The sequence below is a fragment of the Hypanus sabinus genome, chromosome 2, assembly GCF_030144855.1.
Source record: "Hypanus sabinus isolate sHypSab1 chromosome 2, sHypSab1.hap1, whole genome shotgun sequence".
Lineage (NCBI taxonomy): Eukaryota > Metazoa > Chordata > Chondrichthyes > Myliobatiformes > Dasyatidae > Hypanus > Hypanus sabinus.
In genome coordinates this window covers 118,910,784-118,929,756 of record NC_082707.1, presented here as the reverse complement: position 1 = coordinate 118,929,756, position 18,973 = coordinate 118,910,784, and the positions used below count along the sequence as shown (strand labels likewise).

Sequence of the window (18,973 nt, the reverse complement as noted above, 5' to 3'; positions counted from 1 at the left end):
CCCCTCTCCCTTTTCTTTCTTCAATAGCCTTCTGTTCTGTCCTCTCCTGTCAGATTCCTCCTTCTCCAGCCCTATGTCTCTTTTATGAACTTCCCAGTCCTTTAATTCTTCCCTCCAACCCTCCCCCACCTCCCGCTTTTACCTATCACCTCCTTTCCTCCCAGCTTCTAACACTGACTCCTCATCTTTTTTCCTCCAGTCCTGATGAAGGGTCTTGGCCCGAAACGCCGACTGTTTACTCTTCCATAGTTGCTATCTAGCCTGCTGAATTCCTCCAGCATTTTGTGTGTGTTGCTTGGATTTCCAGCACCTGCAGATTTTCTCTTGCTTGAGGTTAGTTTGCAGTTTGAGTCTATGGTCAGCAAGGCAAATGCGATGTTACCATTTGTTTCATGGTGGATTAGAATATAAAAGCAAGGATGTAATGTTGAGATTTTATATGTTGGTGAGGCCTCACTTGGAGTGTTATGAGCAGTTTTGGACCCCTTTTCTTCGAAAGGAAGTGCTGACATTGGAGAGTTCAAAGGAGGTTCATGAAAACGATTCCAGGATTGAATGACTTGTCATATGAAGAGCATTTGATGGTTCTGGGCCTATATTCACTATAATTCAGAAAAATGAGCAGTGTCCAAATTGAAACCTATCAAATGCTGAAAGGCCTTGGTGGAGTGCATGTGGAGGGGATGTTTCCTCTGGTGGGAGAGTAGGACCAGAGGATACAGCCTCAGAATAGAGGGGTGTCCTTTTAGAATGGAGGTGAGGAGGAATTTCTTTAGCTAGAGCGTGATGAATCTGTGGAATTCGTTGCCACAGGCTGCTTTGGAGGCCAAGTGTCTACGTATATTTAGGGCAGAGGTTGATAGATTCTTAGTTGGTTGGGGCATGACCAACTAAGCTGTCATCTGAGAGGACATAGTCAGAGTGGTGACCTTAAGACTTTAGTTCTTCAAAGCTTCAGCGAAGAAAGGCTTCACTCAGAGAAAGCAAAGGAAAGAAAAGCCCATTATTTTCATTCTCTTCTTTATATCTGCTCAGCTAGGACAGCAGAGATGACAAGCAGGATAATGAAGTACTCCTCTTGTGGGAAGGCAGAAAGACCCTGTGTCACTGATGACTACAACAGCGAGAAGCACATCTAGCTGTAGCTTCTAACAAACCGTGTTAAGGAGCTGGAGCTGGAACTGGATGAACTCTGGATCATTTGGGAGGCTGAGGGGGTGATAGATAGGACATATAGAGAAGTAGTTACACCCAAGATGCAAGACACAGAAAACTGGGTAACAGTCAGGAAGGGGAAAGGGGTTAAGGAGCCAGTACAGAGTACCCCTGTGGCAACCCCCTCATCAACAGGTATATCACTTAAGATACTCTTGGTGGGGTGGATGACCTAACGCAGGGGTCACCAATCTTTTTTGCACCGTGGACTGGTTTAATATTGACAATATTCTTGCGGACCAGCCCAAGTTGGGAGGGGGCGGGGTGTTAATCACGATGGGAATACAGCGATACTCGAAGGGGTTTCTTATGTGTAGTCTATTCCACAATTTAGTTTTCGTGGCTATCAGCACTTGCTTTTGTCCCGCTTGCTCACATTTTTTCTGCACAAAAAACTCAAGGGGTTTGTCTTTAAGTGCAGGGTGCTTGGACTCAAGGTGCCGAAGCAGTTTTGAGGGCTTCATTGCCTCATTAGACAGCCTCCAGGCCCGAACTCCAGCTTCCTGCCCGCCCGCCGCTTTGGCCAGGTGCAGCTGGTTGTGGGTGGGGTCAGAGGACAAGGTAAGGGCCGGAGGTCCCTGTGCCGGGTCCGTGGCAGTCACAGTCTGGAGAGAGCGAGCGAGGAGTACGACAGGACGCACGCCCGCTCCCCCTTGCAGGCAGGTAGGATCTATCGGCTGTCAAAAGTTTGGCTCGAGGGATGACCTTCAGTAGATCATAGCGAGGTAGCTGCTCTGCTACTTATGAAACCCTGAGTCCGAATTAGGACATCTGCGAATATTTTAAGACCAGGTTCCCCACGAACATTCGGTGTGCTAAACAGGTTTAGAGGCGGCGCCCATCTGTCCTCACTCCAGGCCAGTAGCAACGGCACTTCTCACTGGCCGTGCGAGGCCAACAAGTGATCCCTGGTGCTAGGGTATCACTGCGTTTAGGCCACAGATGACCTCGTGTATATTTAAGTTCAACAGTGGGCATGACAGGGTATGAGGACAGGTGCAGCTGACTCACATCGTTTCATATCGCCAAATTATAGCGTTTCCTCGCGGCCCAGTGGTTGGGGACCACTGACCTAACAGAGGAAAGTCGTAGTGGGTGAGTCTTTGGCCCTGAGTCTGCCTCAGTAACTCAGAAGGGAAAGTGGAGGAGACAAGGCACACTGTGGCGATAGGAGATTCATAGTTAGGGGAATGAACAGGAGGTTCTGTGGGCGAGAATGAGATTCCTGAATGATACGTTGCCTTTCGGGTGCCAGCACTGGGATACCTCAGATGGAGTCCTCAGCATTCTTAAGTGGGAGGGTGAACAGCTAGAAGTCATGGTCCATGTAGGTACCAGTGACATGGCTAGGATGAGTGATGAGGTTCCAGATAGAGAGTTCAGGGAATTAGGTGCTAAATTAAAGGGCAGGACCTCCAGGGTTGTGATCTCAGGATTGCTACCCATGCCACATGCTACTGAGTCCAGAACTAGGAAGATTATACAGTTTAATATGAGTCTAGGAGGGAGGGCATAAGATTTTTGGATCATTGGGCTCTCTTTCAGGGAAGGTGGAACCTATACAGAGGGGAAAGCTTGCACCTGAATTGGAGGGAGACTAATATCCGAGCGGGAAGGTTTGTTAATGCTGCACCAGAGTGCCAGAACAGTCAGTGGAGAGTTTGTGGAGGCAGATGTTGGTAAGACCTCAGACACAGTTAGGGATCAAAAGTGTGGTACGTCTAGTATCCTGAACTGCGTATATTTCAATGCAACAATTATTGTAGGAAAGGTGGATAATAGTGATGAAGATGAGGTGGCTGCTTTGCAAACAGAGGCAATGTGTAGTGAGGAGGGGCTGTTGATAGGGCAAAATTACAGTCAACAGGATGACATCATGTAAGAAGCAGACAAAATCTAAAAGGGTGAATACAGGACTGATGGCATGGCATTTGAATACGCGCAGTATATGGAATAAGGTAGGTGAATTTGCAGCACATTTGCAGATTGCCAGGTATGACGTTGTAGGGATCATGGCTAAAAGAAGATTTCAGCAGAGTTCTTAATGTCCAAGAATACACATTGTATCAAAAGGGCAGGCAGGAAGACAGAGGTGGTGGCGCTGCTCTGTTGGTAAAAATGAATTCAAATCATTAGAAAGAGGTGACATAGAGTCGGAAGGCGTTGAATCATTGTGGATAGAGCTATAGAACTGTAAGGGTAAAAAGATCCTGATGGGAGTTGTATACAGACCCCCAAACAGTAGTAAGGATGTGGCCTACAAATTACAATGGGAGATAAATGCATGTCAAAAGGGTAATGTTAGAATAGTCACAGGGGACTTTAATATGCAGGTAGATTGGGAAAATCTGGTTGGTGCTGATTGCAGAAGGGGAATTTATAGAATGCTTACAAGATGGCTTTTTAAAGCAGCTCATGGTTGAGCCACTAGAGGATCAGCTATTCTGGATTGGGTGTTGCGCAATGAACCAGAATTCATTAGAGAGCTTAAGGTAAAAGAACTCTTTGGGGCAAGTGATCATAATATCATCAAATTCACCCTGAAATGCGAGGAGAAAGTCAGATGTATCGGTATTACAGTGGAATAAAGGGAATTACAGAGGCAATAGAGAGGATTTGGCCAGAATTGATTGGAAAAGAACACTGGCAGTGATGACGGCAGAGAAGCAATGGCTGGAATTTCTGGAAATAATTTGGAAAGCACGGGATATATACATCACAAAGAGGAAGAATTATTCTAAAGGAAAGATGACACAACCGTGGCTAACAAGAGAAACCACAGCCAATATAAAAGCCAAAGGAGGGTATATAATAGAGCAAGAAATTAAGAGGATTGGGAATCATTTAAAAACCAACAGAAGGCAACTAAAAAAGTCATTAATAAGTTAAAGATGGAATATGAAAGTAAGCAAGCCAATAATAGTAAGGAGGATACCAAAAGTTTTTTCAGATACATAAAGTATAAAAGAGAGGCTTTACTGAGGCAGTGATAAATGTAGACAGAGCCCATGGAGACAAGGCTTACTTCTGTGATATGCTGAGCTGTGTTTCACAACTCTGCAGTTTCCTGCGGACATGGGCAGAGTATTTGCCATAACAAGCGGTGATGTATCTGAATTAGATGCCTTCTATGGTGCATCGATAAAAATTGGTGAGGGTCAAAGGGACATATAAAATTTCTTCAGCTTCCTGAGGTATGTCTTCCAATCTTGATTCCCTAACTCTGCAAACAAAGACTGCGTTAATTGACCCCATCCATGATTTCATGATTTTATATACCTCTCTCCCCCACACTGCTAACCTGTTCAAACTCTCTCCATAACTCAAGCCCTGGAGTCCTGGCAACATCCTTATAAACCTCTTCACTCTTTCCAGCTTAATGGCATCTTTCTTATAGCAGGGGCACCAAAACTGAACATAACTGACCAAAACTGAACAATATTTTTTAGAAGGCAATGATTACGGTCACAGTGAGCCAATGGCAGAAGGAATGAATATGAAGGGTGGCAAATGGGATGCTAATCAAGTGGATTACTTTGTCCTTTTGAGCTTATTGAGTATTCTTAGATCTGCACTCATCCAAACAATTGGACGGTGTTCCATCACACTCCTGACTTGTGCCTTGTAAATGGTGAAAAGGTCTGGCTTGTGTGACAGTGAGTCAATAACCACAAGAACCCAGACCCTGACCTCCTCTCGTAGCCACAGAATTCATGCAGCTGGTCGAGTTGAGTTTCCAAAGGGATGATTTCCTGAGGAGCTGGCATTAGGACCAGTACTGCTTTTGGTAATTGTCAATGTTCTGGACTTGGACGTGTGACACACACAATTTGAAAGTCTGCATATGAGATGAAGTTCAGAAATGCAGGGAAAAACAACAAATTTCAGAGGACATCAGCCAGACTGGTGATATGGACAGACACAAATGAGATGAAATTTACGGTTGATAAGTATAAAGAAATTAAATTGAATGGGAAGAGGTACTGTATAAATTTTACAAGAAACACAGAACATAAGGGGGATATTCACAAGTCTCTCCTGATGAATCTCCAGCTCATGTTTTACTGGGAGGATGTTGCCCTGATTGTGGTATCCAGAAGCAGTCATGAGCTCAAAATAAGGGACCAGCCATTCATAACTGAAGTAAGAAGAAATCCTCACTGCATCCTCAGTCTAACTCAACTGTACTTATAGTCCAACACACCTGTATCCTCCAGTTCAGCACAACCGTAACCACAGTCTCTTACCTGTATTATCATTCTAATCCACCAGAATCCTAGTTTAAAACAGCAGTAACCACAGACCCACACATTATCATCAGCCTAATGCACTTGTATTAACACAACCAACATTTGCAATATCGGTCCAACACACCTGTATTCTCAGTCTAAGGCAACTGTATCCTCAGTTGCAGGTACCGGTAGCCCCAGACAGCTTACTCAGTCTAATACTTATGGGATATGTATGCTTGACTGAGGATACATAGCCTTTAGACATGAACACCTGTATTCCAATGGACCTGAATCCTTATACAAAGGTGGAGGATGAAAAGTCAGGCAAGCAAACTGCTTTATCCTGAAGAGTGCCAAGCTCCTCGGGAGTTGTTGAAACTGCAACCATCCAGAGAAACGTAGACTATTCTAATACACACTTGACCATTGCCTTGTAGGTGGTAGATATGCTTTGGAATGACAGGTGGCAGGTGACTCATCACAAGGTTGCCAACCTGAGTTCTGCTCTTGTAAGTACAGTATTTATGTAGCAGTTCTAATTGAATTGCTGGTCAATGGTAATCCTGATGATGTTGATGGCAGTGGGGGAAGCGGAAGACCTTGGTGATTATAGGCCCATGTAACTGTACCCTCAAGTACATTACTGCTCCTCTCCATCCAAAGCAGCCTCAGTCGAACACACAGCTGTTCTCAGTCAAAAGCACCTCTTACACTTGTATCAAACACAAAGTACACTGCAGATGCTGTGGTCAAATCAAGACGTACAAAAAAGCTGGATGAACTCAGCAGGTTGGGCAGCATCCGGATGCTGAGTTCATCCAGCAATTTTGTACACTTGTATCAATGTGTCTGTATCCACACCTGATGCAAGAAAATCGTCTGTCTGACACTTCCTGACACACAGTCTGATGCTCTTTTGTCCATCACTCCTGGATCTCCAGCCTGATGCTCCAGGATAATTTATCCAATGTACCTGAATTCTCCAATCAATGCTTCCGGATCCGTCGTCCATTGCATCTGAATTCTCAGTTGAATGCACCTGCATCACTTGATCTGTATCGTCAGTTCAACTCATCTTCATTCTCAGTCCAATTCCCTGCTATTTCCAGTACAACACATCACTAGCCTCATTCAAATACAAAAGATTCCTGTCAAAGTGAGATGGCCAAGATCAACTGACTCTTCTGCTTTTTCTCCTCTTCCGACTCTCTCAATAATTGTCCTGCTGTAGAACGGGGGTCGGCAACCCGCGGCTCCGGAGCCGCATGCGACTCTTTCATTTCTGTGCTGCGGCTCCCTGTGGCTTTGGAAAATAAATGGTCAGTATTTAATTAAAATGTATTTTATGTTAGTTTGTTAGTTTTTGAAATGTAATTCTAAATTTGAAAATTATGGTGATCTTGTACAATCTAAATAAAACGTGGCGACCCATTTCCTGACACATCCGAACCGGCTCACAATTAGCCAGCGTTCAGGCTAAGAGAGAGAGCCTACGGGGGTTTGTGAGTACGTGTCTTTTGGAGCATCTGTGCCCATGGGGGGGTGGGTTGAGGGAGGCTTAAAAGCAAGGCCGTTTAGTTCAAATAAAGTTATCTTTGTAGTTTACTGACTGCGTGTAGCACACCGCTACAACGTGTTTTTGTCACTGGCTGTCCAGAGGGGAGGTGCTGAAACACTTTGTCGCGTGTCTGGAAGAAGTGAAAACTTTCCTGGGCAGCAAAGGGCTCACCTTTCCTGAGCTGGAACAGCCAGAGTGGCTGGAAAAGCTACACTTCATGGTAGACATGACAGCGCACCTGAACACGCCGAACACAGCTCTTCAGGGGAAAGGACGTACAGCCCTACACATGTTGGAGGATGTTTTGGCATTTGAGCGCAAGTTGCCAGTGCTTGCCAGAGATTTACAGAAAGGCACATTGTCTCACTTACCCAATTTGAGAGAGTTCAAACAAGGTCACGACATGATAAATTCAGAGTATTTACATTCTGCAATCATCGCAATGCAAATATCGTTTGGGAAACGCTTCTGTGAGTTCAGAGAGGAAAAAAACACATTAACCTTCCCGGTCACTCCCCTAAGCATCGATCCATCCCTACTGAATACGACTGCATTGGCAGGTGTGAGTCAACCTGATCTTGAGATGGAACTGGCCGACATAGCCGACAAAGACATATGGGTGTCCAAATTTAGACGCTTGACAGCAGACCTTGAAGATGTTGCCCGTCAGAAGGCCATTCTTGCTCAGAATCACAAATGGAGTGATATTGAAAACCTCCTCAAACCGGACAAACTTGTATTCGAAACATGGAATGCTATCCCTGACATTTATGTAAACATTAAAAAGTATGCGCTTGGAGTCCTGTCGATCTTTAGATCCACATATGTATGTGAGCAGGTGTTCTCCAACATGAACTTTATTAAAAACAAACATCGCGCACGCCTCACAGATGACAGCTTGCGATCCTGTGTAAAGATGAAGGTGACATCATACAGCCCTAATGTGCAGACGCTGTGCGCTGAGGTCCAGGAGCAGAAATCCCATTAACCGAGTATGATAAATATTTTAATTGCCTATTATTTTAAGTATATTCATATTTTTTCATTGTTCAGTGAAATAGTCCTTTTATTTTTCAGGTTGACAGCTGGCTGACGTTATTTTTGGTTTGCTGCTGGCGGAAAATTTAAGTTTGGCGTTTTTCATAAATACAAGAAGGACTCAAATAGACATTGAGTATTTTACTTAAAAGTAACCTTCAACCCAACGTCTTTTTTTTGGAGTTCAAAATGTTTTTGTTGCATGCAGAAATGTAATTTCGTTTTCTCTGCAGGAGTTCATCGATTTCATAAATGCAACATATTATAGTTTGTTTATACATAGCATAAAGGCAAAAAAAAACGTTGTATGCAGTGTTATTTCATTTTAAATGTCAAACGGGTTTTGTGGCTCCCAGTGTTTTCTTTTCTGTGGGAAACGGGTCCAAATGGCTCTTTCAGTGGTAAAGGTTGCTGACCCCTGCCCTAGAACAAGGATTCCCAAACTTTTAATGCCATGGGTCAATACTATTAAGCAAGAACTCCGTGGATCCCCAGTGAGGAACCCTGCCCTAGAAGAAAGTTTCAAAGTGACACCAAGTACATATTTGCCTCAACAAAATTTTGGCAAATGCTTTATGCTTACGAATAGAGTCGGCCTGAAAAAGCCCCACTGCCACAAGACTCCAACCTGTGTGTAAGAGCAGTGCCTTCTAAAATGCACATATCCAAAATTGAGCATCTGTCTTCTGGCTCTCAATGAATAAAAATAACCCGAAACCCTTCCATTTAGATCAGATGATCACTGTAGTCTTTCTTTGGTCCTAATTTGGATTCAAGTAAAGACCCTCATTTGCTGGCAGTGATTAAATTACCTATAAAGGAGCACATTGGTTTCTAACAGTGACAGTGTGCTATCAGCTCAATCCGTGAGGATTGGTAACAATATCAGTTCTTTGCTGATCACTAATCAGATGGTCCTCATGTCTATGTACTTAGTCCACTAGTCAACTCTCCATATGCACATTTCGGCGTGGCTAAGCGCAGCTCCAATACTATCTATATATTTGCCAATGACACTACTTTGTTGGATCACAGATAAATGAGTAAGCTTACCAGAGCGACATAAGAATATAGAAAACCTACAACACAATACAGGCCCTTTGGCCCACAAAGTTGTGCCGAACATTTTCCTACCTTAGAAATTAATAGGCTTACCCATAGCCCTCTGTTTTCCTAAGCTCCATATACCTATCCAAAAGTCTCTTAAAAGACCCTATCGTATCTGCTTCCACCGCCATTGCCAGCAGCCCATTCCACTCACTCATCACTCTCTGAGTGAAAATCTTACCCCTGATATCTCCTCTGTACCTACTCCCCAGCACCTTGAACCTGTGTCCTCTTGTGGCAACCATTTCAGCCCTGGGAAAAAGCCTCTGACTGTCCACATGATCAATGCCTCTCATCATCTTATACACCTCTATCAGGTCACCTCTTGTCCGAGGAGAAAAGGCCAAGTTCACTCAACTTATTCTCATAAGGCATGCTCCTCAATCCAGGCAACCTCCTTGTAAATCTCCTCTGCATCCTTTCTATGGCTTCCACATCCTTTCTGTAGTGAGGCGACCAGAACTGAGCACAGTACTCCAAGTGGGGTCTGACCAGGGTCCTATATAGCTGCACCATTACCTCTTGGCTCCTAAATTCAATTCCACAATTGACGAAGACCAATACACCGTAAGCCTTCTTAACCACAGAGTCAACCTGCGGAGCTGCTTTGAGCGTCCTATGGAGTCGGATCTCAAGATCCCTCTGATCCTCCACACTACCAAGAGCCTTACCATTAATACTATATTCTGACATCATATTTGACCTACCAAAATGAACCACTTCACACTTATCTGGGTTGAACCCCATCTGCCACTTCTGAGCTCAGTTTGGCATCCTATCAATGCCTCACTGTAACTTCTGACAGCCCTCCACACTATCCATAACACCTCCACCCTTTGTGTCATCAGCAAACTTACTAACCCATCCCTCCACTTCCTCATCCAGGTTATTTATAAAAATCACAAAGAGTAAAGGTCCCAGAACAGATCCCTGAGGCACTCCACTGGTGACCGACGACCATGCAGAATATGACCCGATATAGGTCACTTGGTTGAGTGATGCCGCAACGGCAACCTCTCACTCAGTATCAGCAAATCTAAAGAGCTGATTGCTGACTTCAGAAAGGGGGAGGAGGGCAAACATCCACCGGTCTACATTGGGAAACAGTGGTAAAGAGAGGTGGCAGCTTTCAATTCCTGGGTGTTAACATATTGGATGACCTGTACTGGATCAAGGAGATAGATGCAATCACAAGGAATGTGTCTTTACTTTCTTACGAGGTTAGAAAGGGTCAGCTTATCGCTGAACACTCTAATAAACTTCTACGATGTACTGTTGAAAGTATCTTCACTAGCTGCCTCATGGTCTAGTATGACATTTCAAATACACAGAAATGTAAGAAACAGCAGAGAGTATGGTCTCAGCCTAATACATCACAGGCACATTCCTTCACACCATCAATAGTAACTACCAATAGTGTCTGATGAGGGTAGGGCAATGGATGTTGTCTACATAGATTTTAGTAAGGCGTTTGACAAAGTCCCTCATGGGAAGGCCAATCCAGAAGATTAAGCTACAAGGGGTCCACAACAAATTGGCTGTTTGGATTCAGAGCTGGCTTGCACATAGAAGTCCGAGGGTAGAGATTGAAGGATTTATTTGAGTTGGAGGTCTGTAACTAGTGATGTTCCAAAGGGATTTGTGCTGGGACCTCGGCTGTCTGTAATGTATACAGTATAAATGCCCTGAATGGAAAATGTAGATGGGTAGGTTAGTAAGTCTGCAGATCATACCAAGATTGGTGGAGCTGTGGATAGTGCAGAAGACTGGGAAAGAATATGGCACAATGTAGATTAGATGTAGATATGGGCAGAGAAATGGCAAATGGAGTTTAACCCAGATAAATATGAGGTGCTGCGCCTACACAGGGCAAATGCAAGGATCCACTACACTGTTAAGGGCAAGATCCTTAACAGTGTTGCCCAGCTGAGAGATCTTGAGATCCATGTTCGTAGCTCCTTGAAAGTGGCTACAAAGGTTCATAGTAATTAAGAAGGCTTATAGAATATTTGCTTTTATTAGTCGAGGCACTGAATTCAAAAGTCAAGAGGTTATGTTGCAACTTTATAAAACTCTGGTGAGGCTACATTTGGAGTATTGCGTACAGTTCTGGTTGCTCTGTAGGAAGGATGTTGAGGCTTTGGAGAGAGTGCAGAAGAGGTTTTACCAGGATGCTGCCTGGTCGAGAGGGCATGTGCTGTCACTGGAGGCTGGATAAACTTGGGTTGTTTGCTCTGGAGTGGTGGAGGCTGAAGGGAGATCCGATAGAGGTTTATAAGATTATGAGAGGCATAGATAGAGTGGACAGAGTGTATCTGTTTCCCAGGGCTGAAGAGTCTTATACCAGGGTACGTACAATGAAGATGAGAAGAGGAGGTTCAAGGGGGTTGTGGATGTCTGGTATGGTGGTAGAGGTAAATACATTAGAGGCTTTTGGAAGATGTTTGCATACGCCTATGGATGTGAGGATGAAGAGATATAGACAGGGTGTAGGTAGGGCAGATTGGTGTTTGGGTGTTTTTTAGCTGGCTCGGCCCAACACTGTGAGGTGAATGGCCTGTTCATCTGTTGTTCTCTTCTATGTACAGGAGGCGCTGTCTCAAGATGGCAACATAAGACCATAAGATACAGGAGCGGAACTAGGCACTTCACTCATCGAGTCTGCTCCGCCATTTCATCATGGATAATCCATTTCCATCTCAGCCCCATTCTGCTACCTTCTTCCTTAAGAATCTATCGACCTCTGCCTTAAAGATATCCAATCACTTGGCCTCTACAGCTGCCTGTAGCAATAAATTCCACAGATTCACCACTCTCTGGCTAAAGAAATTCCTCCTCACCTCCATTTTACATCCATTTCCCTTTACTCTGAGGTTGTGTCCTCTGGTTTTAGACTCCTCCACCATAGGAAAATTCCCCTGTACATCCACCCTGTTCAAGGCTTTCAACAGTCAATAGGTTTTCATGAGATCCCCCTCATTCTTCTGAATTCCAATGACTATAGGCCCAGAACTATCAAAGGTTCCTCATACGATAGCCTTTCAATCCCAGAATCAGGTTCATGAACCTCCTTTGAACCCTCTTCAATGTCAGCACATCTTTTGAGATCAGAGCTCCAAAACTGCTCATAAAGCCTCAATATTACATCCTTGCTTTCATATTGACATGAAATGAATGCTAACATTGCATTTGTCTTCCTCACCACCAAGCCAACCTGCAAATTAATCCTGCACAAGGACTCCCAAGTTCCTTTGCACCTCAGATATTTGAATTTTTGCTCCATTTAGAGAATATTCTATGCTTTTATTTCTTCTATCAAAATGCATGGCCATTTCCTCACACTGTATTCCATCTGCCACTTCTTTGCCCATTCTCCTAATCTATCTAAGTCCTTCTGCAGCCTCTCTGCTTCATCAACACTATCTGCCCCTCCACCTATCTTCAAATCGCCCACAAACTTAACCACAAACCATCAGTTACATCATCCAAATAACTGCATATAACATAACATAAAAAGAAGCGGTACCAACACAGGCCTCTATGGAACACCGCTACTAACCAGCAGCCAAGCAGAAGAGCTTCCCTTATCCTCACTCTTGACAATCAGCCGCTGTTTTATCTATGCTAATATCTTTCCTGTAATGGGCTCTTAACTTGTTAAGCAGCTTTATGTGTGGCACCTTGTCAAAAAAGGCCTTCTGAAAATCCAAATAAACAACATCCACTGATTCCCCTTTGTCTATCCTGCTTGTTATTTCTTCAAAGAATTCCATTTGATTTGTCAGACAACATTTTCCCTTAGGAAATCATGCTGACTCTGGCTTATTTTATCATGTGGCTCCAAGGACCCTAAAACCACATCCTTAAAAATTGATGCCAACATCTTCCAACACACTGAGGTCAGACTAACTGGCCTATAATTTTCTTTCTTCTGGCATTCTCCCTTCCTGAAGAGTGGAGTGACATTTGCATTCTTCCAGTCCTCCAGAACTATGCCAGAATCCATTGATTCATGAAAGATCATTGCTAATGCCACTGCAATCTCTTCAGACAGCTCTTTCAGAACCCTGGGGTGTACAACATTTGGTCCAGGTGACTTTCATCTTCCTAAGGAATTTCTCACTAGTAATGGCAACTTTCCTCACTTCTATCCTCGATGCTCCTGAACTTTTGACATACCGCTAGTGTCTTTTACAGTGAAGACTGTTGCAAAATACTTATTCAGATCATCCACCACTTCCTTATCCCCCCATTACTACCACTCCGGCATCATTTTCCAGTGGTCTGATATCTACTCACATCTCTCTTTTACACTTTTTATATCTGAAGAAGCTTTTGGTATCCTCGTTAATATTATTGACTAGCTTACCTTCATATTCCATCTTTCCCTTTTTTATGACTTCCTTAGTTGCCTTTTGTTAGAAACGAAGAAACATAGAAAACATACAGCACAATACAGGCCCTTTGGCCCACAAAGCTCTGCTGAACATGTCCCTACTTTAGCACTACCTAGGCTTTACCCATAGCCCTCTATTTTTCTAAGCTCCATGTAGCCATCCAGGAGTCTCTTAAAAGACTCTATCATTTCCGCCTCCACCACTGCCAGCAGCAGCCCATTCCACGCTCTCACCACTCTCTGCTTAAAAAACTTATCCCTGACATCTCCTCTGTACCTACTTCCAAGCACCTTAAAACTAGGCCCTCTCATGCTAGCCATTTCAGCCCTGGGGAAAAGCCTCTGACAATCCACATGATCAATGCCTCTCATCATCTTATACACCTCTATCAGATCACCTCTCATCCTCTGTCGCTCCAAGGAGAAAAGGCCAATTTCACTCAACCTATTCTCATAAGGCATGCTCCCCAATCCAGGCACCATCCTTGTAAATCTCCTCTGCACCATGTCTATGGTTTCCACATCCTTCTTATAGTGAGGCAACCAGAATGAAGCACAGTTCTCCAAGTGGGGTCTGACCAGGGTCTTATATAGCTGCAACATTACCTCTCGGCTCTTAAACTCAGTCCCACGATTAATGAAGGCCAATGCATTGTATGCCTTCTTAACCACAGAGTCAAACTGCGTAGCAGCTTTGAGTGTCCTGTGCCCAGTTTTGCATCCTATCAATGTCCCATTATAACCTCTGACAGCCCTCCACACTATCCACAACACCCCCAACCTTTGTGTCACCAGCAAATTTACTAACCCATCCCTCCACTTCCTCATCCAGGTAATTTATAAAAATCACAAAGAGTAAAGGTCCCAGAACAGATCCCTGAGGCACTCCACTGGTGACCGACGACCATGCAGAATATGACCCATCTACAACCACACTTTGCCTTCTGTGGGCAAGCCAGTTCTGGATCCACAAAGCAATGTACCCTTGGATCCTATACCTCCTTACTTTCTCAATAAGCCTTGCATGGGGTACCTTATCAAATGCCTTGCTGAAATCCATATACACTACATCTACTGCTCTACCTTCATCAATGTGTTTAGTCACATCCTCAAAAAATTCAATCAGGCTCGTAAGGCATGACCTGCCTTTGACAAAGCCATGCTGACTATTCCTAATCACATATTGCCTTTCCAAATGTTCATAAATTCTGCTTCTCAGGATCTTGTCCATCAACTTACCAACCACTGAAGTAAGACTCACTGGCCTATAATTTCCTGGGCTATCCCTACTCCCTTTCTTGAATAAGGGAATAACATCTGCAACCCTCCAATCCTCTGGAACCTCTCCCGTCTTCAATTGATGATGCAAAGATCATTGCCAGAGGCTCAGCAATCTCCTCCCTCACCTCCCACATTAGCCTAGGGTACATCCCATCCAGTCTCGGTGACTTAGGCAACTTGATGCTTTCCAAAAGCTCCAGCACATCCTCTTCCTTAATATCTACATGCTCAAACTTTTCAGTCCGCTGCAAGTCATGCATACAATCGCCAAGATCCTTTACTACAGTGAATACTGAAGCGAAGTATTCATTAAGTACCTCTGCTATTTTCCTCCGGTTCCATACACACTTTTCCGCTGTTACACGTGATTGGTCCTATTCTCTCACATCTTATCCTCTTGCTTTTCACGTACTTGTAGAATGCCTTGGTGCCCCTGCACCATCCAAGTCTCTGTAATGGCCACAAAATTATTGCTCTAAGTGCTGATCCATGCTCGAAGCTCATCCGCTTCACTCAGAACACACCTCGCATCAAAATAGACACAACTCAAACCATCAGTCTGAGCATGACCCTTCACTATCACCTGCCTATCCTCCCTTTCGCACTGTCTTCAAGCTTTCCGTATTTATGAGGCAACCTCCCTTTCCTCCATTATTTCAGTTTGGTTCCCATCCCCCAGCAATTCTAGTTTAAACTCTCCCCAACAGCTTTAGCAAACCTACCCACCAGGATATTGGTCCCCCTCGGATTCAAGTGCAACCCGTCCTTTTTGTACAGGTCACACCTGCCCCAAAAGAGATCCCAATGATCCAGAAATCTGAACCCCTGTCCCCTGCTCCAATCCCTCAGCCACGCATTTATCCTCCACCTCATTCTATTCCTATATTCACTGTCACGTGGCACAGGCAGTAATCCCGAGATTACTGCCTTTGAGGTCCTGCTTCTCAACTTCTTTCCTAATGCTCTGTAGTCTGTTTTCAGGTGCTCCTCCCTTTTCCTACCTATGTCATTGGTATCGATATGAACCATGACCTCTGGCTGTTCTCCTTCCCACTTCAAGATATCGTGGACATGATCAGAAACATCGCGGACCATGGCACCTGGGAGGCAAACTACCATCCGCATTTCTTTCCTGTGTCCACAAAATCGCCTATCTGACCCCTAACTATAAAGATCCCTATCACTGCTGCCATTCTCTTCCTTTCCCTGCCCTTCTGAATCACTGGGCCAGACTCTGTGCTAGAGGTGCAACCACTGTTTCTTCGCCCAAGTAGGCCGTCTCTCCCAACAGTATTCAAGCAGGAGTACTTAATGTTAAGGGGTACAGCCACTGGGGTACTCTCTAGCACCTGCCTCTTGCCCTTCCCTCTCCTGACTGTTACCCACTTCACTGTCTCCTGAGGCTCCGGTTTGACTACCTGCCTGTAACTCCTCTCTATCACCTCCTCACTTTCCCTGACCAGATGAAGGTCATTGAACTGCAGCTCCAATTCCCTAACGGGGTCTCTAAGGAGCTGCAGCTCGATGCACTTGGTGCAGATGTGGTCGTCCGGAGGCTGGGAGTCTCCAGGACCTCCCACATCTGACACCGAGCACAGAAAACCAGCCTCACACACATACTTAGTCTATTTGCTAAACAGATAACCTATCTCGCCTTGACCCTTTATCGCCGAAGCCCGTTAAGCCAAAGCCTTCCAACTCTGTCTCCCTCTACTCTGACCCCTGCTCTTTAAATCTGTCTTCTTTTTAAACTCTTCCTGCTGTTCTCACTGGCCAATCTCCACGCACTTGCGCAGTCGTGCCCCGTTCATACCACTGTTGTTTTTTAAAAGCTTTCCATTCCTCTAACTTTCCAATAATTTTTGCTCTATTATATGCTCTGACTGGCTTTTATCCTCCGTGACCTGGATTAACACATTGGTGTCGTGTGGAGGCTTGTGTGCTTCAAGGTCTTCAACAGGTGGTGACAATTCAGGGCCACCCATGTTGGAACGGCTGTGGATAAGATGCCAGACGAAGATCGACCCAACCTTGGCTCCCGAACGGACAGACTCGCATCTCCCACTCCCAGGCCACACTTCAATTAGAAGTGTGAATGGCATAGGAAACAACAACAACCAGTTTTTATGTTGGCTTTGACTTATTTTGTCAGCCACAATTGCATCATCCCACCTTTAGAATACTTCTTTTTCCTTACGATGTATCTATCCTGTGCCTTTTGAATTGCTTCCAGAAAGTCCAGCCATTGCTGCTCTGCCATCATCACTGTTAGTATATCCTTCCAATAAACTTTTGCCAGCTCCTTTCTCATGCCCATGTAATTCCCTTTACTCCACTGTAAAACCGATACATCTGATTTTAGCAGTTCGATCTCAAATTGCAAGGTTAATTGTTTCATATTATGATCACTATCTCCGACAGGTTCCTTTACCTTAAAATCATTACACAACACGCTATACTGAATAGCTGATCCCCTAGTGGGTTTAACCATGAGCTGCTCTAAAAAGCCATCTCATAGGCATTCCGCAAATCCTACCCCCCACCCCCGGCATCCAGAACCAACCTGATTTTCCCAATTTACCTGCATATTGAAATACCCCGTGCCTATTGTAACATCGTCCTTTTCTATTTTCTATCTCCTGTTGTAATTTGTAGAACACATCTTTGCACTGTTACAAAGTTTCATCAGGGCCTTTTTACCCTTTCAGTTTCTTAGCTCTACCCACAATTCTACACCTTCCAATCCTTTGTCACCTCTTTTTTATGATCTGATTTTATTTTTTTTTAGCAACAGAGCCACCCTATGCCCTCTGTCTACCTGCCTGTCCTTTTGATACAATGCGATTCCTTGACTATAAACTCTCAGCCTATAATGTCAAACACGTCAATCTGTACTGTGCTACAAGTTCATTTACCTTATGCGTGCATTCAAATATGTCTTCAGTCATCACCTTTTTTGATTTTGTCCCCCTTTTCACACATTGCAACTCATCCATTTGACTGCAATTTTACCCTACCATCAGCCTCTCCTTGCTAGCAATTTCACTATACACTGCCTCTGCCTGTAAACCAACTACCCCATCTTCAGCCCTATCACTGCACTTCCTATCCCCCACCAAATGAGTTTAAACCCTCCTGAACAGCTCTAGCAAACCTGTCCACAAGGTTATTGGTCCCACTCAGATTCAGGTGTAACCTATTCCTTTTGTACAGGTTATACCTTCCCCAGAAGAGATCCCAATGATCATAAATCTGAACCCCTGTCCCCTGCACCAGTTCCTCAGCCACACATTCATCTGCCAAGTCATCCTATTCTTACCCTCAATGGCACTCGGTGCAGGCAGCAACCCAGAAATTGCTACCCTGGCAGTCCTGCTTTTCAGCTTTCTACATAGATCCCTAAAATCTCTCTTCAGGACCTGCTCATCTTTCCTACCTATGCCACTGGTTCCAATATGTAACAAGACTTCTAGCTGTTCCTTCTCCTCCTTTAGAATGTCATGGACCCGATCCAAGACATCCCTGATTCTGGCACCTAGAAGGCAACATGTCACCCATGTCTCTATCACGTCCACAGAATCTAGTCTCTATTCCTCTAACTATGCAACATCTACCATCAAAGATCCCCACCATCCAGACCACATCTTCTTGAAGCTACCATCTAGCAGAAGGTACTGAAGCCTGAAGTCCCACAACACCAGGTTCAAAAAGAGCTACTTCTCTTCAACTATCAAATTCATGAACCAGCCAGCAAAAACATTGTGAGCACTTTGCACTTAAAATAGACTTTTCTTTTTCTGTTCTAATATGTTTTTGTGTTAAAAATCTGTGCATAATTTGTTTTTCTTGTGAAAGCTGCTTGTACGATGCTCTGTACTTGTAATGCTGCAAGTTTTTCATTGTACCCGTGCACACGTGTACTTGTGCATATGATAATAAACTCGACTTTGACTTCAATTTTTCAAGTTCTGGAATGGCCTTGAGAATCTGATTAAGCTCCAGTTCACACTCCCTGAGCACTGCCCAAGTCCAGCCCAGTCTGCACATTTTGCACAGCAGCCAAACTTTCTTTTTGTTACTTTGCTGCCTCACTTCAGAGAAGGTGAAGGCCATTCCCTCCCACCAGGAGGATAAAGAAAGGAAAGA

At 44.3% G+C, this 18,973-nt stretch overlaps 1 protein-coding gene across 5 annotated transcripts in view; it reads right to left on the bottom strand.

Annotated features, from left to right (window-relative positions):
• rad51b (RAD51 paralog B) overlaps positions 1-18,973 on the bottom strand; it is a 562,125-nt gene that overhangs the window by 56,122 nt on the left and 487,030 nt on the right. Inside the window, exon 11 of one of the 5 annotated variants that reach the window (XM_059953424.1) lies at positions 15,063-15,277. The exons of the other annotated variants lie outside the window; for them this stretch is intronic. Coding sequence (XP_059809407.1) covers positions 15,210-15,277 — 68 coding nt within the window. The 3' untranslated portion in view covers positions 15,063-15,209. Of the gene's footprint in view, positions 1-15,062; positions 15,278-18,973 lie in introns of those variants that run through there. 5 annotated transcript variants of the gene reach the window in all.